The 23,935-nt window shown below is 45.3% G+C and overlaps 2 protein-coding genes across 4 annotated transcripts; both read right to left on the reverse strand.

The window, feature by feature from the left end:
- Nucleotides 1-227: 227 nt before the first annotated feature.
- On the reverse strand, nt 228-10,876 carry supt16h (SPT16 homolog, facilitates chromatin remodeling subunit). 2 transcript variants are annotated; one of them, XM_072375901.1, is made up of 24 exons: nt 10,486-10,876; nt 9,318-9,410; nt 8,868-9,038; nt 8,002-8,154; nt 7,763-7,909; nt 7,504-7,655; nt 6,900-7,072; nt 6,584-6,674; nt 6,432-6,505; nt 6,217-6,326; nt 6,059-6,124; nt 5,833-5,943; nt 5,334-5,449; nt 5,009-5,162; nt 4,067-4,194; nt 3,724-3,986; nt 3,522-3,640; nt 2,643-2,881; nt 2,471-2,546; nt 2,201-2,370; nt 1,977-2,106; nt 1,757-1,883; nt 1,540-1,614; nt 228-1,135 (listed from the first exon to the last, which is right to left on the reverse strand). In XM_072375901.1, the coding sequence occupies exons 1-24, from the start codon at nt 10,549-10,551 to the stop codon at nt 1,038-1,040; spliced, it is 3,102 nt and encodes a 1,033-aa protein (XP_072232002.1). In that variant the 5' UTR covers nt 10,552-10,876; the 3' UTR covers nt 228-1,037. The 2 variants fall into 2 exon arrangements, with proteins under 2 accessions (XP_072232002.1, XP_072232003.1); XM_072375902.1 differs by having other exon boundaries at nt 5,845-5,943; nt 10,486-10,875.
- A 1,887-nt stretch (nt 10,877-12,763) lies between these two features.
- On the reverse strand, nt 12,764-23,790 carry tox4b (TOX high mobility group box family member 4 b). 2 transcript variants are annotated; one of them, XM_072375990.1, is made up of 9 exons: nt 23,661-23,790; nt 19,690-19,758; nt 17,097-17,384; nt 16,758-17,018; nt 16,345-16,665; nt 16,113-16,193; nt 14,352-14,996; nt 14,092-14,246; nt 12,764-14,013 (listed from the first exon to the last, which is right to left on the reverse strand). In XM_072375990.1, the coding sequence occupies exons 1-9, from the start codon at nt 23,664-23,666 to the stop codon at nt 13,956-13,958; spliced, it is 1,884 nt and encodes a 627-aa protein (XP_072232091.1). In that variant the 5' UTR covers nt 23,667-23,790; the 3' UTR covers nt 12,764-13,955. The 2 variants fall into 2 exon arrangements, with proteins under 2 accessions (XP_072232091.1, XP_072232090.1); XM_072375989.1 differs by lacking the exon at nt 23,661-23,790 and adding an exon at nt 20,293-21,108.
- Nucleotides 23,791-23,935: the final 145 nt, after the last annotated feature.

Below are 23,935 nucleotides of genomic sequence, written 5' to 3' on the forward strand. Positions count from 1 at the left end.
TAAAGAACCGTCCCACGCAGGGCTGTGTGTGCTGGCTGTAAGTTGATGGCAATACTCGACCAATCAGAAGTACCCTGGGCGGCAAGAGCAATCTCTGACAAACCGAGTATTCTCGAAAGTACGACATGCCCCTAACCACATACCGATACAGCTTAAAACCCATGAGTGGGGCTCGGGTGTTCCTGTGACCGTCGCATCAACTCCTCCCCGAAAGAACGAGAGCAAGCTACAGTTCCTTTTAGTTTTATTACAAAAACAAAAACAGGATTTTCAGAATTAACAGTACATCATATCTACTCCAGTAGAACAAAAGAGGAAACAGAGGACACGTGTGAGGGGAGACGATGTGTGAGTGTGTGTTTGTATGCAGAAGTTTACAAACCCCATTTAAAAAAAAAAAAAAAAAAAAAAAAAAAAAAAAAAAAGTCATGAAATCAGCATCTGCTCCCCCCCCAAAAAAGGCAAATGCTCCACCTTAACAATCACTGAGAAATACATGGGATGGAAGTGAAAAGTAGAAGAGCGGGTGGAGGAATCATAAGTTTTTTCCGTTTCGTTTTTTTAATTTTTATATAAAACACTTGGCAGAGGATATGTCAAGTCATCTTTTATTATCCATCAATTAAGAAACAAATCATTTTTTTTTCCTTTTTCTTTTCTCTCTTTTTTTTTAAACAGGAAAAAAACAATGCTTGCAATAAAAACCCATTTAGACACACATGCACACACACACTCGCACGGACAAAACAAGAAACCCCGATGGGCAGAGGGACGGGAAAAGAAAAAAAACTAAGGAATGAAGAAGAGAAACTGCTGCATGAAGTGCGACTGTCCTGCTGGTTCTTTCACCTTCACAACAAGACACTTCACTGACCAACACAAAAACGAGGGGGGCTTCTACGTCTATATACACATCGTTTGTCTGAGCATGTGCGTCTGTGAAGTGTGAGCGTCAAAAGAGCCAGTTGGGGTAGAAGGAAAGCTCGAGGGTAAACTAGGTTTGGCAGTATGAGTGTGTGTGTGTGTGTGGATGCAGTTTAGGCCCGTCGCTTCTTCTTGCTGGGTGGGGCCGGTGGCGGGACCTTCCTCTTCCTGTTTGAGGTGTCCTCATCCTCGTAGTGGCTCTCTCTGTCAGCTGGAGGATGGACACAGAAAGAGGAGAAAGGATAAGAGCGAGAATATCAAACGCTCCTGCAGAATACCGTTAAAACGGGTCCACAGATCGACTGCCTGCTGATTAAGGCGTCCAAACGACTGGCTGCTACTCTGTCGTTACCACAGCAACCTATGCCGAGAAGCCGTATGGCTACTTGCAAATAACAGTGTACACAAAACAAATCCGATCTGCCTGCAGTGGGTTAGTGGCACTGCCTTAGAATGCAAACTATTCCCACCTGCGCCGACGTTAATACGCAGGAAATTTAGTTGAAATGACACCGAAACATTTTCCACACGAGTCAGAGTCGGAGAAGAAGAACCAAACACACAAACACCTTGGATAGATTTCTACGCGTGTATTTCCCTGCCGCAGATACTAACCTTTCCTGGCTTCCTCCTCCAGCTCGTCCCAGTCTTTACCGCTCTCCTCCTCGCTGCCCAGAGACGCACTGTAATCTACAGGCAGGAAGAAATCAGCTCATTACGCCACCGAAAGAGTTGATGCTGTCGAATTACACTCCAAAGAGTCCGAGCATTTAAAATCATATCATCACATATCACATGCAAGTTTACTAAAAAAAAAATACACGAATCATACCAGAGTCCTCTGTTTCTGAGCTGTAATCCTCGTCGCTGTCTTCCTCTTCCTCCTCTTCTTCATCTGCAGATGGGTTAAAGGTTTCATCCTCCATTTCTGACTCGGAGTCTTCCTCTGCACCGCTTCCCTGCGACACAAAATGAGTCACGTCAAGAGAGATACAAATAAATAAATGAATAAATAAATCGCACAGGTTTAAAATAAGAGATAAAGCACACACCTCACTGTCTGGGTCCAGGAAAGACCAGCCTCCCTGCTCGAAGAAGCCTTCTGGATCGTCAACGATGGTCTTCATGATCTTGGTCCAATTCAGAGACTGGACTCCTTCCGTGTACTTGATGTCACAGGAGCTGAGAGACACAGAAAACAGAGAACTCTGCATTCACTTCTGCCTGCTTTTCTTCCCTTGGGTCCGCTGTCTGTCGCGTTTGGACGGGACCTTACTTGAGCCACTCCTTGATGGGGTCCAGCGAGTTGACGGGCACGGCGTTGATCATGGTGACCTTTTTGTTGTAGTCCTTGTAGACGATGACCACGTCGAAGTTCTTCAGGTGGAACTGCACGCGCTCAAAGTGGACCAACTCCACCTCGTCCAGAGTCACCACGAACGGCGGCTGGAGAATATAAAACCAAATCACGTGTCCATCTTTCTTGATCCAACTTTCCTGGAACCTGCATCATCGGTTTACCAAGCATCTGTGTGTGTTTACTCACCCATTCAGTAACATTGACAAGAGAACTGGACGTGGGTTGTAGGAGGCATGTACTCCTGTAGGGGGCACCCTGGAACCTGGAATGAAGGCCAAACAGTCAGGCACCATCTGCTTTAACAGCTGCTCTCCAACACCGCTTACTCCTCAGAACATGAACATCCTCGCCGACTCACCCCAGGTCTCTGAAGGGAACCTCGAACTCCAGCTCCTCTTTAGTCAGCGTCTCCACCTTCTCGATGAAGTTCTTGAATGCAGACTTGAGCTTGTGCCTCATCTCCCGCTCCATCTGCTCGGCGTACAGGTCGTCGCGGTCGTGCATGTGTTGGTGTTTGCCCAAGTCTGTGGTGATCTCCCCCACCTCCGTGTAGAACTGCACGTCCGTGTGGCGCCTCTTGCCAAACATTATGGCGTTCTGGAGGGAAAGAAGTGGGGTTTTTTTGTGTTTTTTTTTAAAAAAGACTGCCAGAGAAGGCCACTTTCAGACGTAGGCCTTACGTAAAGGGTCTTTACGTCAGTCTTTTCTGCACAGCTGCAGTCTGCTGACACGAAGAACAGGAAAATAAAGGACTAAACTGACCAGCTCCATTAAGCTCCTTGTTAAATGTGGACAATAAAAAGCTTTTCTGGTTGCAAAAGTGTGCAAAACCGAGTACTTTTACAATACCATGCAAAAGTCCATCATTTTTTAATATAATCCCTAAATACAGTCTTGTTGGTGCAGAAATACTGATCTGTCTGTCAGACTTATCTCCCCTAAAGAAAATGCAACAAATGATGCGTCTTTGAGCCTAAAATATCCTTTAAAAGTGGATCTCTTCTAAGTTTGCCGTTATGTGGAGATACCATATTGGTTCACACCTTGAGTTCATGCGTAAGGGAACAAACTAACCAGGTTAAGGCCTGCACCAAAAACGGGTGAAAAGGCGGCCAGAGTCTAAGTGAAAACCAGAAGTGAGACCCACTGCTCAAAACCACTTTAAAAGGTCCCAAGAAAGTCTGGATCCGTGGAAGCGAAACATGAAGAAGTGTCATAGACCAGCGAAGGAACATACCTTCAGATGGAAGTGGAGTACAATGATCATCTCGCCGTCACACGGCTGGAAGATGGCGTGTTTGATATTGTTGTAAAGAATGTCCACTTTATCGCCGCGGACTGACGTGAAGCGGAAACCTGTGCAGGGACGAGAGAAACCATTTCAAATCTGGCCCTTCACTTCCATTTATTTTGATCCGAAACCATTTCCCTTTACCCACCATTAGTATGCGCCTCCAGCGAGCCCTGCATCCTCTTCTGTGCGATGTTGGGTCTGATGTAGAGGTCTTTGAGTTTGGGGTTGCTGCGGTTTAGATTGATGACCAGCGAGTCTTGCTTGACGATGCCCTCCTTCTCCTTCTCTTCAGCCTCTCGCGTTTTGTAGCGCTTCTGGACCTCCTTGATGATGCGGAAGGCGTTCTGCAGGTTGGTGGAGGGCACGGACGTGTCGCCGGGGGCCTTCAGGTTTGACGCCCGGTACGTGCTGAGAGCGGACGCAGAAAACGGTACCCATGAAAGGGAGGGTTTGAAAATAAATGTAAGAGGAGCAGGGGAAATACTCACATTTCTTTGACAAAAGTAGCATCGGGGTTGGGGAAGATATTTCCTTCCTGCCGTCCCAGAGAGCTTCCGGGGACGTAGAAGTTGATCCTCAGGTAGGTGTAGTCTCCTTCTACAGACATACTGATGTTCTGGAGTGCAAAGAAAAACATTTGTCGATTTAAAAACTGTATCGATTTAGTCTAAATTAGATTTGCACACGACCAGTCTAATAACACATTCACTGGATTTAAGTGAATTTGGCCCATTTTTCTGCTCTTTGGCTCCCCCTACAGTATGGAGATGTAACACTACTGCCTCAAAGACAAATGTGTGAGCCCTGTACACGCACAGAGATGCACATGAATTGGTCGTCAAGTGGTAGAGGTAAAAAAAAAAAAGAAAAGAAAAAGACGCCATTAACAGCCCACAAAAAATTACAGAAAGGCTAAACAGTGCAGTTCTGAAGTGGTATTGATTAAAGAAAAGTCAGCGTGAGGATGAAGTTCATTACACACTGAGGTACGCTGGTCGGTTTGCTCTGCAGAAGTGCAGGATATTAATTTAAATGAGCCCAACAAGCAGGTACGGAGCCAAAATAAATAAATTCACTGTAAAAATAATCGTGCAAAAAGTGTTTTGGACTGTCAAACAGCAGAAAATGTTGAACCCAAACACACAGTTCCAGATTATTCTCTTATTCAGCGTCTGCATCCTTCAAGATAAAAACAAAAGCCAGCAGAAGTTGCACTTGTTTTAAGACAAAGTGTGGCTGACAGATCTGTAAAGGCTCAGCTAAGAGCTCGGATCGGGACGGACGTAACAGGTTTCTGTCTTTGTAGATCACTGGCATACAAGCTTCTAGGGAAAAAAAAAAGAAAACAGAAAAGGCCCGGGAACCACTGATCTAGCCTCTCCACCTGCAGACCTCAATCAGGCCGGTGGCGGCTTAAATCTTCAGCGTACCTTAATGGTGGCGATGTGGAACGGCGTGGCGATGCCGAAAACAGGCATGACGACAGTTTCGTACTTCTTGTCGATGAAGATCTTCATGTCCCTGATGTCCTTTTCTCTGGGCATCTGAGACACGTTCTTATAGGACACGTTAGATTTTCTGGCCCTGAGAGGTGACAAAAAAAAAAAAGACCGTGAGTAATGAGCAGAGACTTCATTACATGCTACACCTGAAGTGAGCAATTAAGTCGTTCTACGACAGCAGAAAAATCAATTACACAGAACTTAAGGGGAAAATTATGAGAAACCCGACTGCTTATAAACCTTCAACACTCACTTCTGGATCTGCTGCTCTCCTTTCTGCTCTGTCAGTCGGCGCCGGGCTTCTTCGTTCAGACTGTTGGCCAACTCCTTCTGGTGAGCCCGCCTCTTCTCCTCTGCCGTCATCTCGTTCTAAAATTGGATTTCAAACAAATGTGACCAAGTGGCGAAAAGAAAGTCCAGATCCCCCCCCCCCCAAAAAAAAACTAAACAAAGAAAAACATACATGCAGAAAGCAGACGTGTTACGGCTTTAGATGGAGAAAATAAATAAGAAACACAGAAGTAATTATGAAAATAAAGAATCACAAATTAAAATGACAACTTTTCCCATCAGTAGTTTTGCAACTGATTAAATTCAGCCGATGAGAATTAAGGGGAAAAAAAACAACAACAAATACTTACCCTCCCGAGTAGCTAATAAGAGTACAAAGACATTCACACTCTTAGTCATCGACACTCCACCAAAAGCAGAGAAAACACTAATCACCGGTCGCAATGTGTACCGGCACAGACATCGACACGTACTCTGGTTCTGTCCGCCAGCAGGGCGGCGCTCCGGGCTCCCTTCCCCAGCAGCTCCTCGGCATCGTCGCCGTCCTCCTCCTCATCCTCCTCGTCGTCGTTCTGACAAAACGAGAAAATACAGAGAAACACGGCAACTGTTCAGCTTCAGCTGGTGGCTCCAGGCTGGGTCGTGACTGACGTAAAGTGGCGGCGGCGGCGAGCACCTGACACCCACCTTCAAGAAGATCCCCACGTTTTTGATCTTTTTCTTAGCTGGCGTCAGTATCGTGGCGACCTCTTCCTGTCACAGAAAACATTTGGGGGTGTTAAGAAACAGAAACCACTGTTTCTGAGAGCGGGACCGACACTCGTCGGTAAGAAAAAGCAGCTCACCTCATTGATCTGAACTGTGTCACCGATAAACAAGGCGTACTTCTGCTCCTCTTTCTTGCCATCTTTATTCAACAGGTCAGAAAGACCCAGGCTGATACTTAACACCATACCTGGTGAGACACAAGGCCTTGTTAAGAGCAACGAAACAATCACCATTATTTGATCGGACGCTACTTTAAAGCATCAACGTGAAGCAGAAAGGAAGGCGACCTCACCCTTTTTCAGTTTGTACTGGTTTTTAGCGTTCAAAACCAAGGAGCCTTCCCTGAACTCGATTCCCATCGCAAAGCTGGAAACAAAACGAAGAGCAGGGGGTTGGAATGTGCGGGTACGCCGCTGAAAACATGCCACGTGTTTGTCTATTTACCCCAGGTTTTTCGTCAGCTTTGCCACCAGGTCCGACTTCTCTTTCTTCACGTACTCTAGAACTTTGTTGTAGGCGTCGCAGATTTTTACACCTGTGAAGGAGAGAGAGGAAACGTGAGCCGAGACGCGAGTTTTGCTCAAAGAGAGCAAGAAACATTTCCTAGAATCCACAACGCTCAGGAGAGTTCACAGCAGCTGCAGTACAAATAATCTCTGCTGCTCAAAACAACAAAACCAGAACAGACACGAACAAAAATACAAAGCACTCCTCTGCGCGCTCAAAGCTCCGCACACTCCCAGCGGGCCCTTGAACTCACCGTGCTTGAGCTCCTTGAGCAGCTCCTCCTCCACCAGCAGCAGGAAGTTGTAGTTGTCCTGCATCTCCTGAGAGGGGTCCACCATGAGGGTGCGCACCAGGTTGGAGCAGTACGACTTGTAGCGGATCCCCATGGCGCACGTGATGGCACCGAAGTGCATGTGGTTCTTGTCGCTGGAACAGAGCAAGAACAATGTAATTCGGGATTAAAGCACTTGGTCCTTTCTGACTGAGCCGGAACACAAACGTGACGTCTCTAACTGGGACTTCGGTTTGGAGCAAATTCAGTTGATTACTGCTAGAACCTCTTTGACCTCCGTGTGCTAAATATGCCGCTACAACCAGCAGTTAATTAACTCCCATTCCCCTGCCTTTTTAGTGTTGGGTATAATATCCTTCATCTCCCTCTCCCCTTCCACGACTGGACAAAATGAAGCAGAGTAACATTAAAACATTCACCAGGCCTGCTCTGTGTTTCATTTGTCCCTCAGGGACTGCTGTAGTAACATCGCAGCTCAACGCTGATGAATATCAAAGAGCAGCTCCACTTTTTTTTCTCTATTCAACACATGCCAGTGCGTTTCTGCGGAGAAGAGGGGAGCTACCTGACGACGCTGAACTTTAGGCTGTAGTTGCCGCCGCTCTGGATGATGGGGGGATAACACATCTCCACTGTGGACGGATCCGCGCCGCCCAGGTACTTCTTCTCCTCGATAGCCTTCTCCACCGACTCTGCCAGCTTGCTGTGCCGCACTTTCTGTTGGGGAGGGCGACGGCCGGCATGTTACGTTTTACTGGGCGTGTTCTAAAGTTCACGACTCAACGTGGACCTAATTTCATTTACAAACCAGCGGTCCTTCTCACCTCGTCTGCGTCGACGATCTCCATGACCCGCTCCTTGAAGAACTTGGAGTAAACCTCGCTGGTGATGGCCGCCGCCTTCTTCATCAGGCTGAGCTCGCCGTCCTCCTTCACTGCCATCGTGTAGGCGACCACAGCGCTGATGTCCACCTGCACGACACCAGAGAAGTGCTCATCACAACTCAAAACACAAACAGAGGAGTCTTAAATCCAGTTTGAGTGGTCATGCCGGACCGTCTCACCTTCTCCAGTCCCTCTGCTGTGATTGTGTCGTTCCAGCTCTTCATGTACTCTCCGGGGAACTTATCCTTGCTGAACACGCCTACCGTCTTGCCCTCTTTGCTGCCCCTGATCGCCTCGATCATCTTATCAAAGTTGGCCTTATTGCTTTCATTCTAAAAACAAACAAAAAAAAAAAACGCACAACAGACAACATAAGTTATAAACACACACCAAGAGACAAATTATGACGCACTAATCAGGGCTCGACGTTATCAGCTAGGAGACTAAACTCTGTATCAACTCTGTGGAAGGTCTCTTTAGCTCTGATTGAGTTCTTCCACATGGTAATCTGTTGTTTTTGTTAGCCGTCCATGATGCTTTGTTCAGAGTCCATCTACCAACCACAGACTGCATTCATAACTTGACAGCGAATCAGGTTTTAAAATGTTTCTAACAAAGTTTGTTAGGAGAAAAGTTTTTAAACTGAAGTTTAAATCAGGTGGGGAAAAAAATAATAATTCTGTCCTAATGTCTGTAACAATGCTGATGTTCTACAGAGAGAAGCAAACCAAGTCTCCTTCAAAGCAGAGAGCAGATGAAACAAGAAAAACAAATGCATCAAAGAAGTTTCATTGAAACTTCTCTGGCAAAAACGCCACATAGAAGCATGAATTTTTAGTCAGCCATCAGGTTGAGGAACTTTATGAGCTGTAACTTGTTACATTTTACAACAAGGAAGCTTTTAGCCTGCTTTCTCAAACTCCTGACAACAAATCAAATCCCTATTTTGAACCCATTTGTAACTAAGAAATCTCACCCTTATAGCTTTCACTCAACTGAGGATAACTGTGCACGTGTCTGGCCATAACTCAACTGCCTCTGGTACCTTTTCTCTGGTGAGCAGGGTGATGGGCGGTACACCGTTTGCATTCTCATTGCCTTTGGTCACGGCCACCTGTTTGAGGAAGTCCACCTTCTTCTTGCTGGCGAGAAAGAGGATTTTGGTGTCGCAAAAGACCATGATGGTGTCCGTCAACTCGTAGCCAAACAGCCATGTCTGAGGGGACAGATCAAAGGCATGCATTTGGTTAACCATCCACATAAAGCTGCACATTATAACCAACAGACACAGAACAAGCGAGTCCCACTACAGCTTGTGGAAATTGTTCAATCCAACTATACCTTAATGATAATGCTATTAATAGTTAATTCCCCCAAAACATTGTGTGTAGAACATTTTCTAACAGCAGTAAATTGTTGCAAATCAGATCATATCATCCAGAAGGCAGAGGCCTGCACTTGGCATCATCTGGGAGGTTATCATGCAAACACTTACCTGAATTGCTGTGGACTTGGCATAAACGATTTCCTCATCCACTCCCACGGACACCACAATGGCATCGACTTTACCAAACTCGTCTTCTCCTTTCTGGAAATCACACATAGACAAGCACTGTGATGCGATGTATGACACACCAAAGTACAACTTTAGACGGCCGAGGCCACTCTCTGCGCAGGAAACACATTTCATGCCACTCTTGTAAGTTGCCGCCGAGAAGCTCGTTGTGTTAGCAATGCTTCCAATCCATGTGCAGCACAGAGGGGATTTATTAGCAGCATCTGCACCTGATGCTACATCACCTGGTGCCATATCAAGGCGTACCAGTGTCATTAAAAGGTCATTTAAAGGCTCCCAGCTAAAAATGCAACACGAGATACACGTACACCTAGCGTAAAGCTAAGCGAGACCAATTCCATGTTATTTACGGGGGTTGATCCGAAGATGAAAACTAAAGCAAGCAACATGCTACAACTTCTGAAAACAACCTCACCCACCAAAAAAAGTTGACAAACGGTCACATAAAGCCCTGTAACGTTTCGAAAATGTATTCCTAAGAACTGTAGACATGCTGCACATGTTACATGGATGCTGGCGTTATTCTGATGCTAACTAACCAGCTAACATTATCATGGAGCGAGCACTTGAGCTGCAAATTGCCAATGTGTGACCACCTTTGCAGTTAGCTAAATGTCACGCTAGCCTACGTGAATAACGGCCTTCTCGAGACATTTTAAAAACAGTTTATCAAATAAACACGCACATAATAATTACAGCTTTTGGCGATTGGCTAGTAAGTTAGCTCGGAGGTAAAGTTAACATGCTAGCAGGCTAGCTAACGTGGTGAATGGAATGACTGCAGGGCTAACATGAGGTAGCTAGCCTGTTTGATGAAGATACTTATGGGGAAATAAAAATAAAAAGTTAAAGATGGGTTTTCTGTGAAAATTAAGGATTGCAAATGTGCAGGGCGCCGTCTGTTCGCTCTGGTTGTCCACAGTAAATGAGCGCCGGGAGACATCATCGCTCACACCGACAACACTCAACTCTCTCTGAGGAAAAACGCGGCTAACTTAGCAGTTCAAGCAGCACACTTTTTCTGCGTCAAAATAACCTCCACCAGACTCAATGAATCCGACACACGCCTCGTATTGGGAAAATGTACCTTCCAGTTGCTGTACAATCTCTTGATGCGGCGGTAGTACGCTTCCTTGTCCAGGTTTACCGCCATGGTGAGACCTCTGTTTCAAACTCCAGCTCCCGGCTTCGCCTCTCAGCAGGCCGGATAATGATGGTGATGTGTGTCAACTAACAACAACGCACTTTCCTTCCACGCCTGCTGGGATCCAAACACCACTACGAGATGCTGCTGCTGCCTGCCTTATTATTTCACTACCGAGGATGTTTCAATTGTGAAATCATGTAAAACCAGACCATACGCTAATGTGCACGAAACATGGACGTGATGAAAATTATTAAAACGTAAAATAGTGTCTCTCTGTGTCGTCGCCACACACAGGCACACATACACCAATCTGTTACAATTAAGCACCCCCTCCTCCTGTGCTCCTTTCTCCCCCTCCCTCCCCCGCCGAATCTTTACATATCATATTTGATAATAAACATCACTTAAAAAACCTAATACCCTCTGACCCCACTTCCTTGCGTAATACTGCCTTAATTGTTTCACAAAAGAAGAAGTGAAACTGTTAAAAGCCGGGAGAAATTATTTTTCTTTTTGTCATTTTGTAATCCTATGTTTTGTGGCGCATTTGGAGGTAATTTGTTGCGTTTGTGCAACAGCGCCACCTGCCTTGTGTTGACCACGCTGCATTTTCCCGCCACGGTGGGTTTTCCCGCCACCGTCATCAAACGTTTCTTCCCACGTCAGTCTCGCGATAGAAACTGCTCCTATAGTAACACGTCTGCAAAAAATATCTGAAATTTCTGTTTTTCTTTATTTTAGTTTAATAAACAGAAACGATAGTGAAAAATTGTTCTTATCCGATTGTTAAAATGTAGTATCCTGAACAAACAAATTCCATATGTAAATTTACAGATAAATCATCTGTGAAAATCAGTTTGTTTTTGTACCTGTCCTTTGTTTACCAATTTCCCGGTTATATATTTAAACTATATAGTATATGATGTGTACCGACTGAGATTTTTATTTAGATTTTTTATTTATTTTTTATTTATTTTATTTTAGATATTTGGGGGAATAGCAGATGTATCCCTAAGAAATAGGGTTTATATTTGAACATACAGTCATGTGAGAAAGAAAGTAAAGCCTCTATCTAATTAAAAGTTGAACAAATCAGCACATAAAAATCACCTGGTCCTTACTAGGTTTTAAATTTAGTTTAATACAACCTAAAATGAACAGCAACACGTCATTATTTATCAAAAACTAAAGAAAAATGTAGAAGCCAGGTGTGAACCTCCTTCGGCAGCAATGATATTAAGCAATCATTTTCTCTGTGACATTATCAGTCTCTAACATTGTACTTACAGCGTTGCTTCAGTTCATTGAGATTTTTGGATATTTGTTTGTTCGCAGGTCTCTTAAGGTCGCACCACAGGCCTTAAAGGCAGGTTGGGATCCTTTGATTTGACTATACCACTGCAACATCTTGGTTCTTTTCTTTTTCAGCCTCTCTGTTGGAGATTAGCTGCTGTGTTTTGGGTCATTTTCTTGTCAGTTCATGATTGACTCAGTGACTACAAGCTGTTCAGGTCCTGTGGCTGCGAAACAAGCCCAAATCATCAGTCCTCCACCACCGTGCTTGACAGTTGGTATGAGGCGTTTGTGCTGATATGCAGCATTTCTTATGTCCGTTTTGACCAAATCTCTCCACTTTGGCCTCGTCTGTCCAAAGGACATTGTTCCAGAAGTCTTGAGGTGTGTTTAACTGTAACCTTGCAAACTTACGACCATTCAGCCATCTTCTTTTTTTTAAGCGAGGCTTTCTACTGGCAACCCTTAAAAACAAGTCCCACTTGTTTGATCTTTTTCTAATATTTCTGTCATGAACTTGAACGTTCAACATGCTAACTGAGACCTGTGGAGTCTGAGATTTAGCTTTTTTTTCCTTCTTTCCCATTACAGTCTGACCTCGGGGTGAACCTGCATCAACATCCATTCAAGAGAAGGTTGGCAGCGGTCTTGAGTGTTTTCCACTTGTGCATAATCCTTCTGGCTGTAGAATGATGGACTCAAAATTGTTTGGATCCGACCTTATGAGCTTTCCCAGACCGATGAGCGGCAACAATTGCTTTTCAAAGATCGTTGCCGACGTCTCACCTCCTTGCACTGTGGCTTGGTTTCAATGTAACACAGTGAAGTGTTTGGCATTTCACTTGAGCCCCTTAAATCCTGCCCCGATATGTAACACCTTCAAACAGAAAAGGGTTTACTTTTCCATAATGCGTATCACTAAATGTATATTACAACATAAAATACTTTTATTCCATAATTAAAAACATTTCCAGGATACCCACAATGACCCAAATCAAAAATTGCATCATTCCATCTGACGGGGAACAGCTTTTTGGAAACATCTCTTCCATGATTATTCCATACTCAACATTTGCTGGTAGGTTGAAACAAAGTTAAGTAAGAAGATATTCCTCTTGCAGCGTACCCTATATCCCTTTGCAGTAAGTAGTGTCATCAGAGCTGGTGAGGTTACTTCTTAATAAGTTTTCTCTTCCTCAAACAGAGTAGTTGATGCCAAATCTTTCTCATGAAGCAAAATATACACCACAGACTTAAAAAGCTTTAATGTCGCAGGAACAACTGAGGACAAAGAATATTAGCACCTGTGTTAAACGTTTGAAAGTAACGACCTCTGACCTAAGGAGGCCTCCCCATCGCAACACTCATTTGTGGCTTTTTAGGTTGATAAACTGGATTTATTTGGTGGTAGATTCACTACCACTTCTCTTATTATTTAACCCTCTTATGTGCCTTCAATGTAACTTTAAAGACTGTTTGTGCTCTGCGCAGCCGTTGGTCTGAACGCTCCGAAGCTACCGCTGACCAGTCGGCACAAACGCAGCAATGCAGTACTGAAGCCCAGACAAACACAACTCATACTTTGTCCACTTTGACCTCAGACCTCAATAAAGGGAAGAGCACACACATATGAAGTAGTTGTTCTGAAATCATTGGAATAAAATGAATTAATCAGCAGGATTCTTCCTGCTTTTCTTTTGCTACTCAAAAAAAAAAAAAAAAACCCAGCAAAAGTCCATAAAAAAAATGTTCCTTTTTTTTCTTTTTTTATACATATCGTCCATAGATTAAATTCACAACATGATCAAAAGGAAACATTTGGAGCAGCACCTTTCTCTCCGTGTGTGCGCCATCTTTTCTCGACAGCACCCGCAGACATGAGACTGCTGCAGGAAACTGCGCTGCGGCGGCTTTCAAATACCTTCCTGCGACTCTGCCGTCTTTGTTCGTGTCCCCGAGATGACGTGAGCATGATTAAAAGAAAGGAAAAAAAACAAAAAACGTAATGTGCCCAAACCTGAGTCTATAATTTAAGTTATTCGTGTTTGTTTGCATTTCGTGCGTTGTCCTTTTGTCTCTTTGTATCGCTCCCCCGCCCTATCAGGTGTGTCTATTCCCTATGTGACCGTGGTGGAGCTCTGCCCTCGGATGGCACACCAGGCCATGAAAACATCTCTGTGGAGGAGAAAGGGGAAAACATTAGAAAGAAGAAAACAAAAACAAACAAAGTGAAAAGTCTTTGCGCGTTCACACCTGCAGTGTGTGGCGACACACTCGTTGCTACAGTACTCCTTGTCCCAGTCTTTGCTCTCCACGGCGGGGTTTGTGCAGCCCGCCCGCACGCAAATAATTGGGCTGGATGTGGGTGTCACACTTGGACCAGGGGCCACGTTCAGCTCCACCTCCATCTGAGTGAGGAGGCAAACAGACAAATTCAGGCATTTGCGCTAAATTTATCGTCAAATTACGTCGCGACCAGGCAAGAAAACGTCCAAAAAACAAGCTCAACTCACCCCCTCCTCTGCTTCTGCCACTTCCTCTCCAGCCGACACCACGCCATCCGTGTGCCCCACCTCCACCGTCAGACTTGCTGAGGTCGCCCCGGATGTGGGCGTTTCCCCCGATGACGTCACAACGATGGGCACGGTTGAGTCCGACTGCCGCAATGAAGGGACGATCTTGATCTGCAGTGGAGGAGGAGCCGTGGCAGCACCCCGCGGTTTGGCCTGCAGAGGCGGAGGAGCCTGGGCGTGCACCATCTGCTGCAGCCGAGGCGGAGGCGGGGTGCTCTGCATCTGCTGCAGAGGCGGCGGCTGGCGTGGCGACGACGCAGTAGTGGCGGTGACAGATACCCCGCCAGAAGGCAGCGGCGTCTGCTTGATGATGATCTTGGTGACGGTCGGAAGGTTCGGAGTAGAGCTAGCGGGCGGAGGCTGGGGTTTGATGGCGCCGGTGCGGGAGCGCGTGGTGACCTGAGGCAGGTCCAGGATGATGTTGGAGGTACAGATGTTGGTGATGGTGTTCTCCTCGGGGTTGTATTGCTGGGACCTGGTGGGGCGACTGGCCGCTGTGGCGGCAGGTGCGGTTGTGACTATAGGAACGGGGGCGGGAGCCGGAGGTGGGGGCGATGGTTCGGTGTCCATGACTTCAATGGCGGCCTGAGGGGCGCAGAAGAGGACGCAATGAAGAAGAACAGCTTTAAAAAGGTGTCGTTCTCACCCTTGCTCCAGTGTTCAACAGAAGAATACATGTACGACGGGAGTTTGATTGATTATCTCTTAGCAACATTTGTTAACTGAGTTGGATTAAAATCTTCACATCGATTTTGAAAGTCTAGTTTTAGTGAGACTAAAACGATCATTCAATATTTTTTTGCCACATATACAATATTGTCCAGAAGTACTTTGCACAACCCCGCTTACAAAAACACATCAATAAATAATGCTGGAGACTTCTGTCGCTTCTTTCGCAGCCAGACGCAGAACTTTTAAAGTTTCTTGGCAGTAAGTGAGATGCTTTAGTGTGAACAAATAAATAATAGCAACATCCTGCTTTGGAGGAGTTTCCTTGGACTCAGTTGCGGAGTAGAAAATGGATAAAAGTCCTACTGGCCCACCGGGAAGGTGGTATATAGTAAAAGGGAGGCTGGAGGAGTGTCCACAGTGACTGACACCAACACTAATGTTCATTATGGGCATTAATTAGTTAGCATGAAAAACACCAATCAGAAACTGTTATAAGAGATCAGTGTTTCAGTACAGACGGGGAACTCTACATCTTTCAGCCTCACAGAGGAGAGGACGTGATCCCCAACATGTTTTCATTGGCCGTCAGTTGTTTGTTTTACCTCCATCACTGCTGTCACAGTTATCCATTTAGTACAATATCTACAACTATCCATACGCAGCCACTGTTATTGTTCCAGGTGTGAAGGTCCTTCAGAGATTCAGAATAATGAAATAATGTGCTGTGCAAGTTGACACTTCAAAGAAAAGTTGATTTCCTGTTAACGGTCCTCATTATGTGGTTCATACTGCTGTATAACAGTATATATGTATGCGTGTCTGCGACACTCAAATCCAGTTCAATGCAGTGCAAAGAAAGCAGGGTTTACCTTGTGGTATTAAGGAAAACTGCAGGAAAACAAAGCAAACTGACAAACAAAGCACGCGCACATAAAACGACGCGGTAAAATCACAACGGAGAGTTTTGCGATATTACCATCCGAAGGCAGACGTATAATTACAAAACAGCTACTGTCGAGCACCACTCACCTGTGAAAACCGGCTCCCCCTGTACTCTGCCAGAGCTTTCAAATATTCCTTCTTTGCTGCTTCATTTTTCCGTTTGTAAACCTGGAAAAAAAAGAAAAAAAAGGGGAAAATCATTGACTGACATAAAAAGTGTGTCGAATCCTTTTTTCCACACAGGCACCATCTCTAAAAGTGTTAGTCTTAGCGAGATGTGAAAATCTACATCTCCCAGGCCAGCTGGAACCCCTCTTACTTGTTTCTGTTCCTCCCCCAGACTGTCCCACATGGAGGCCACTATCTTAGACACTTCTCCAAACGTAGCGTTGGGGTTTTGTCCCTTTATAGCTGCTTGTGTGTCCCTGAAGAACAAAGCGTAGGCTGACACGGGTTTCTGAGGCTCATTGGGGTCTTTCTTCTTCTTCCCCTTCTTCCCTCCTCCTGCCCCTCCTTTCCGTCCCGCTGCCGACGAGACGCTGGAGGTCGGGGCAGAAAGAGGCGACTCGGACAGCGATGGATCAAGAGAGATGACTCCAGGGGAGACGGCCAAAGAGACGGGAGATTCAACTAGGACGCTCTGATTGGAAGGGGGAGACGATACTTCAGGTTAGAGTACGGAACAGTTAAACTGTTTATGAAAACATTCTATGAAAGACTTTGGAGGCTCACCCTTCTGAAGTCATCCATGTCATCATCCTGGAGCGAGCTGGTGGGTGACGCCGTGGCCGACAAAGGGTTTTCGGGTGACTGGGGTCGCTGCAATATGTTTCCACCTCCCAGGCCAAGCCCCAGTTGAGCGTTGAGCTCTGACTGGTCGATAGTAGTCAGCTGGTTGGACCCCAGTAAACCTTGGCCCATGTCACCCAGAGGGACGTCAATGGTAACCGGGGACGAGCTGCTGAACTGGGAGCCGATGGGATGACCGAGATCCTAGGGACGGAAAGACGGCAGGAGTGAAATAAAGCGGTGAGAATTGTTGAGATCGTTAAAACATCTTGTATTCCTCACCATTCCCAGAGAAGAGCCCAACAGAGCGCTTCCTCCTGACTGGTTCATGACTCCCAGACTCAGGTGCTCCAGCCCCTGCGAGGGGGCACTGACATAAGTGGAAGCAAAGGATGGGTCGTCCCCTTCGACCACGGCGTTCCCCGGAACCACCACGCTGTCCGAGGGGCCGGCGTCCGACAGCTCCCCGAAATGAGACACCACATCGGAGACGGTGAGCGCCGAGTCTGGGTCCAAAGAGATGGGAGGGATCTCAAACTCCTCATCGCCGAGGCTGGGAGTGTGGAACGTCTGGAGAGCAGGTGGAGCCGAAAGACAGCAGGGGAGCAGGGGGAGACAAAAAGTTAGGGAAAAAAAAAACGTTTAAAGAGCTGAACCACGTCAAATGATTATTGTGAGAAATCAGGTGCTTTTCTACATGCACGTTTTATCCTTTTGGACAAAAGTTGGTCAACAGATTTTCTAAAAGGGATCTTTAGGTTGTGTGTAGCACTTATGAGTAACCGGTGTCCTGCCAGTCAGACCCACTCCTACATTTTAGAATCAGAAGCTTTACCGACAGGCGGTCTGACGCTACACCAGAGGAGCACATTTTCCCCCCCATCTAAAAACAACTCAAAAGACCAAAAAAAGATCAATTATTCACAGATGTTTGCGCAAGAGCGACAGCGGGGACCTTTACGAAGGGTCTCCTAGGGATCAGTCAATTGTTCAAACTTCCTCTATCACAGAGCGTCTGTGTAGCAACACCGGACCGTGTCGGGCGGACCCACTGCGTGACCCCGCAGATGCAGAAACGACACGGCGTAAATAAAGATATTTTTTGGATCGTTACATAACTGTAGGGAAGCGTTTGCTCGTTGCCGTGACGAGGTCAGAGATGAGTCGAAAAAGAGCCCTCGTTTCTCAACCATGAGATGGCGGATTCGATCCTCGATGACAACCTCCATTTTTTTGCCGCCCACACACTTCTAAGGCTACTAATAAAAGCCCCCCCCCCGACCATAATTTTGTCTAATACTTCGGATGACTCAGAGTTGCAGCTTTTTCACCGCGTAGTCTGACACGGTGTTTGATGACTCACTCTATAACAGGTGTCTGAAGTGGAGTGGGAAGTGTGTGAAATGCCTTCATAAATAGCTCATATTTAATAATCAGATCCAGCGAGGGTAGAAAGGTCAATAGTTTGATTTTACAGTTGTTTTTATATGCTCTCACGACACTGAAACGCATTCAGTGGAAAGGAGTGTGGAAGGTCTGATATTCAGACAGCATAAGTAAGCATGAGCTTCTCAGGGGGAGAAACGGTAACTTTGAATAACTGGTCGCTTGGTCTACTCGATGTAATGCGTGGGCACGGCTCACTTATTCCTCACAGAGACAAAAGTTTGCCAACCGTAACGTCTCACGTGGAGCCTCTGAAACGGACTTCAGGGCATTGATCGATACAAGCGATGAGGTAGGCTTCAGTCGGCTCGTGTTAACTGGTGTAGCTATGCTTAACCACACTGCTGGTGTAAAAACGGCACCAGTGCAAAACTGCAGGAGGAAAAAGTAAGACAGTAAAAGAAAAAACCCTTCAGTCAGCATATTTGCTCTGTAAGGACACTGAATGAACGTCTGGGATTATTGTTACATGCCACACTTCAGCATGCTAAGCTGTCACCAGTCCAGCGAGGTCTAATCTTTAAATCATCCAGCAATAAGAGGCTAGCATTTGGTTAGACAGCTGTACAAACCCTCACAATCAAGACCACCCAATGCAGCGAAGCCAACCCAGGTTTCTGGCTCTATGAAGGGGGCGGTGCTGGCACCAGCTCATCACTTACAAACACAGACCCGGAGCTGCATATTTATCACAAAGAAAAAAAAACCCAGACTGTCTAAACAAAAACAAGGAAAGTGAGAGTAGAACGCACACTGAAAGCAACGCAGAAAACTGCACAGAAAAAAACGAAAGAAATGACCGACTGTGCCAGCGTGAATTCCGCAATCCCCACGGTAGATCCGGCAGCGAGATGAGATGAGATCCTGGCTGCTTTTAAATGTTCTACACACCAAGTAACGATCACACTTAAAAAAAAAAAACAACTGTTCAAACAGGTAAGCGGGCCTCCGTGTAGGTGACTGTACAATTAATATTCCAGACATTTCTGGCTATCGTAGAAAAAGTAGGACATTTTACAGGGCCAAAAAGATTTCCAACGAGGCTAATTCTAACCACCTTTTAACTTCATCACCTGGATGTCTTGAATGCAGTAAAACCAAGTGAAGACAGGCTGTATCCATTCATCAAGAGAACGGATCAGTCATCGGGCGCCGCTTTTATGTATGATCTCTCATTTCGAACATTACCGTCTCCAAAGCGGGTTAGGTCTCCAGCCCAGGTCACCATGGCGATATATACCCTGGTAGTAGGCCAAACACTCCTGTAACAACCAAAACCTCGAAAAGAACCCAAAGTTTCCCTACTAAGACACCACTTCACGGACCTGCATTTGTTTGGTTTTAAGGCTTATCAACATAATATCAAGAAACAAAGGGGGCTCTGTAGTGACAAACAAAACCTAATGCCATCACACAAGGTTGGCCCTACCTCGGAAGAAGAGAGGAAGGGATGGCCGGACCCAGGAATTGTCAGGTAGTTGTCACTGCCTCCGGGGAACTGAAACACACAGGTGTACAAGTTAGAGGGAAGTAGCGAGTTCCTCAGTAATATTTGCGTTTTGTACTCAGGCTCTCCTGAACCTGAACTCATCTCAACTCTCTCATTCCGGCGACACTTGCAAAGGGAAGCGGTGGACCCACAATTCAGTTCGGCAGTGCACGTCGACCCATGCGAAGTGAATGAGAGGCGAGGAGAGCAGAAGAGCCAGAACACATTGCCTGTTTCATTGAATTCAAAATGCTCTTCCTGTAGAGACTATGCAAGACATTGTTCAATAAACGTTCATTGCATTTTTAAGCAACTGGAGTAGGACGTTGGAATAGAGGAGATGGGAGGGGGGGCTTAAGTGATGATTAATGAGACACAGATGTTCATGGATTTCTTGGACGTTCGGCGGTAAAGGTGCTTTGTTTAGAAAAATATGTATTTCATAAGTAGCATAAAATAAAAACACGAGCGACAAGTGCACTGACGTTGAACTTAAGCACTTAAGAGAATGTCCGCCGCGCCTCGTCACCACCTGATAGTCACCTTGTTGTCAGAGTCAAATCCATTGAAGGTCTGCGGATCCAGAAACTCTGGATCCCCGCCGTGCTGTCCGGTACCGTCCGTCAAATCCGAATAAAAATTCAGGTCCATCTTTTCAACTGGGCCTCATGTGTGTGCTGTCAAGCTCTGTTTTAAGTCATGCAATTAGCCGAAATTCCCTCCCTCTGGTGTTGCCTGGAATTCCTAAGGTGACGTTGAACCCGTTTCGCATAGCTTTTAGAACCAACCCTTAAACACCGTGACAAGGTTAGTGGTATTTCTTAAGCAAAAGCTGTCAACGACAGCAGTCTCGGCACAAATAATGGAAGAAGTAGACATGTGTTGACCGGCTCCCGTGCCAAAAATATCCTGCCCGCCGTCTGGCGAGCTGGTGGGGCAACGTGGCTATTAACCGTCTTTCTTGCTGACTTGTCCTACAACGGTTTAGCTTTAGCTGGCTTTGACGCAAAGCTGCGGTGCTCACTACAACACCAGCCTGGCGCCCGATTGTCTGCCGGTCCTCGAACGTAGCATTCAGTCAGTGGCCGCATCGAGCGAACTCATCCGTGGACGTTTAACGGGAGGGCTGCTAATGACCGTCGGAACGTGGAAAACGACCGTAATCGGTTCAAGGTGTCTGACGGTGGAGGAAAACGGAGCGAATTCCCGTTTCTGATCGGTCTTGGCCCGGATCAGGACGCTCAATGGATCCCGATACACGGATCATGGATGGGCTACATGGGAGCTGTCATGTTCAACGGAGCAAATGCCGGATGTGGAGCGATGGAGGTTTCAAAATAAAACAACATCGCCATATTTTTTTTTCTTTTCTTACACAAGGCAAGATGGGGGAAAAAAAAACGAAAAATGAATTGTAATAATTGCTGAAGATAAAACGGAGTGCATCATCACGAGCAGGAAAACCTAATTGCAGGGGTTCCCCTTTGGCCTTCAACTCTGACACACACATAAGAGGTAAAGCGCGTGCTCAAAGAGCCCATCCACAACCAACGAAGACCAACGCTATATCTTCAATCTGAACAAAAGCGATCCCCACTCGCAACAATTGTACTGGTTTTCTTCTCTTCCAAAAAAACATTAACAATCCATACGTTTTGGTATTGATCGCAAAGACTGAAGGATCATCGATAAAAGCCGACATTCCGCTATTGATTGTGTGCGGAGCGTCAGTGAACGACTGTCTCCCTTGTATTTTTGGTGTTTGCGCCCTGTCACCTTCACTGGCATCTTCTTTTCAGCCCATTCAACTTTTAGAATCGCCCTTGCAGCTGTCACTAGAGCTCACTCAGATCGCAGAGTGCACAAGAGGAGGCAGCAGTGACAAGTGGAGGCTAATGACCACCTTATAATGTTACACATAATCTCTTCTCATTTTGTCTTCATTACTGAAAAACAAGCGACACTTTTCACATTATTGCATAACGTATATACTACTGCCCCTATCAGCAATGGCGAGCTGTATACCCTTGCTCAGGTGCAGATTGTCCTGGCAAGCAGTATGAAGTCCTCTTTTCAGTGTGTTCAAGCGCTATTTTTTAATTTTTTTTGGTTTAAATGATAGCGGCATGATGTCACTCCTGGCTCTTCACATTGGATGGGTGTATAAGAGCCTCAGACTACAAACTGAAGGGTCAGAGTTTATGCTATCACAAGCAATGTTGAACCAATCAGCCTTTGGTTTACTCATGTGAGATTACCATTAGATGGATGACTGTGAAAGCAGACAGACACTGGTGATGATTAGTACACTTAAAACACAGACGGGTTCTCTTGTGGTCGTGAGTTTGCAAAATTTTGCAAGAATCCAGAAGCGTCACAACGGCGCTCAAAGAGTGGCTAACGCTGCAGAGCTGTCTGGGTAATTTAGGACTTTGCAATTCACCTCCATTAATACTTTACCAAACTGCATTAAAAATCATGATAACTAAGGGTCATGTTGCAGGCTCTTAACAGCAATATGATGCGAGAAACCCAACAACTACCTTGGAGCAATCACTTGATGACAAAAGGAAGAAAAAAGTAAGACGCCGAACAAGCAGGAAAAACAGCTTTAGATTCTGAGTGTTCGGCTCTCTGCTTCTACCAGTTGGGATGAGGGGATGGCAAGAGAAGGAGGCAGACAACTATAGTTGGTATACTGTCTGACATTTCAGGGGCTTTGGAAAGTCTAGGGCCTCTGAATAGTTACCTGTGTTGCTCAGCCAGTTTTGAACTAGAGCTCAATGGGTAAAACCAACACTATTAGCTTACCCAAGTTATACAGAGCATATGGTATCAGTCTAAAGTTTGGACCTGCCTACTTATTCAAAATAGATGGTTAGTTGTGTCCAAATTTGTGTACAGTATGTTGACCAGTTAATGGGTAACTAGATTTTTACTGTATTTCAGGTCATATAAACTACATTTCATGAGTAGCAATTAAACTGCAAATGACTAATCCGGGCTTGCTCACGCTATTAGGGTTTTTAATTTTAATGGCTCGGTACAAAAGGCATATCATTTTATCTGAATATTTTCAGTTTGTTTATGACTATTCAAATTGAACCATAATTGGATTATATCTGTGTTACAATTCCTAAGTACAATTAAACTAAATAAAAGCTTTCAATCATTCAAGCTCAAACATATATACCTCTTACAACACCCCAACTCTCCGAAGTACAACTTTTGACAAAGTTTGACGAGCGCTTACTTTTATTTTGAAAGCTAAGGCAGGAAGCTGCCCGTCGCTGTGCTTAAGCTATTCGCTCGAAGCCGGAATTAATTTAGCTATATTCTTACTGTTTGCACTAACAATTTCCGGGTACGACATTCGACAACATACAGTTTCATAAAGTCAAAAGGGCTCATTAATTATGCTTAAACAAACAGAGTTTAGGAGACCGACTGATTTTAGCTTTTGACGTAGAACATCCCCCCCCCCACCTCCCAAGTTCTGTCCCTTAATTCCGTCCAAACCAATCCTTAAAGCTGAGGTGGAAATTGTGTGCCGTTGCCGATTTAACGATTTAACTCTTAACTTGTGGGCAGACATTTAACGTCAGCTTGGTTCGGTGAATGGTGGTGAAGGTAAACCATCGCAAAACACCGTCTCACACTTAGAACAACTTGTTTACACTTGGATCTTTACTGTGCAGGGTTTACAGTCTGTCTCTAAATGGGAGAGTGGATAAAATCAAGTTCAATAGATCAATTAAATCAAGGGATAATAATTAATCAGGTCAGAACGGATCATCCGCTCCCAACAAGGCCATCATTGTTGTGTTTGTGACAACCAAAGATCGTGTGTTGTAGTTGACCAACATCATTATTTTATTGTGTCAAAAGTTTCTAATACCAACTACTCTTACCTCCATGCTCACCCCCGAAATCTGATTCACGTTTTGTTTTTAAATCCCACTTTTGCTAGTGTGAACTTCGCTCAAATATTTCCTCAAATATCACAACATGGCACCGGCTTCCGGATTGCTCGCGCGTGTGGAAGTAACGTCACTCATGAAAAAGCCAGCCTTCCAAAATAAAAGTCAGATAGCGTGGCAGCTGTATTCATTATTACTGAATGAAACGATTGCAATAACGTGTCATTAAATGGTAGGAAATCACGACTTTTGTCAATACTTATTTT

This window comes from Leuresthes tenuis, unplaced genomic scaffold (genome assembly GCF_036924035.1).
Source record: "Leuresthes tenuis unplaced genomic scaffold, fLeuTen1.0.hap1 SCAF_22, whole genome shotgun sequence".
In the NCBI taxonomy this organism is placed as follows: Eukaryota; Metazoa; Chordata; class Actinopteri; order Atheriniformes; family Atherinopsidae; genus Leuresthes; species Leuresthes tenuis.

Bases quoted from the DNA above. Each gene is read 5' to 3' on its own strand.
- supt16h (XM_072375901.1), bottom strand. From the start codon at position 10,551: ATGGCGGTAAACCTGGACAAGGAAGCGTACTACCGCCGCATCAAGAGA. The intron at 9,039-9,317 runs GTAAGTGTTTGC...CTGTCCCCTCAG, and splicing joins CCAAGTCCACAGCAATTCAG to ACATGGCTGTTTGGCTACGA. The intron at 1,615-1,756 runs GTATGATTCGTG...TCCTGCCTGTAG, and splicing joins CTCAGAAACAGAGGACTCTG to ATTACAGTGCGTCTCTGGGC.
- tox4b (XM_072375989.1), bottom strand. From the start codon at position 20,400: ATGGACCTGAATTTTTATTCGGATTTGACGGACGGTACCGGACAGCAC. The intron at 19,759-20,292 runs GTGACTATCAGG...TGTGTGTTTCAG, and splicing joins GATTTGACTCTGACAACAAG to TTCCCCGGAGGCAGTGACAA. The intron at 17,385-19,689 runs GTAGGGCCAACC...CCTGCTCTCCAG, and splicing joins CCTTCCTCTCTTCTTCCGAG to ACGTTCCACACTCCCAGCCT.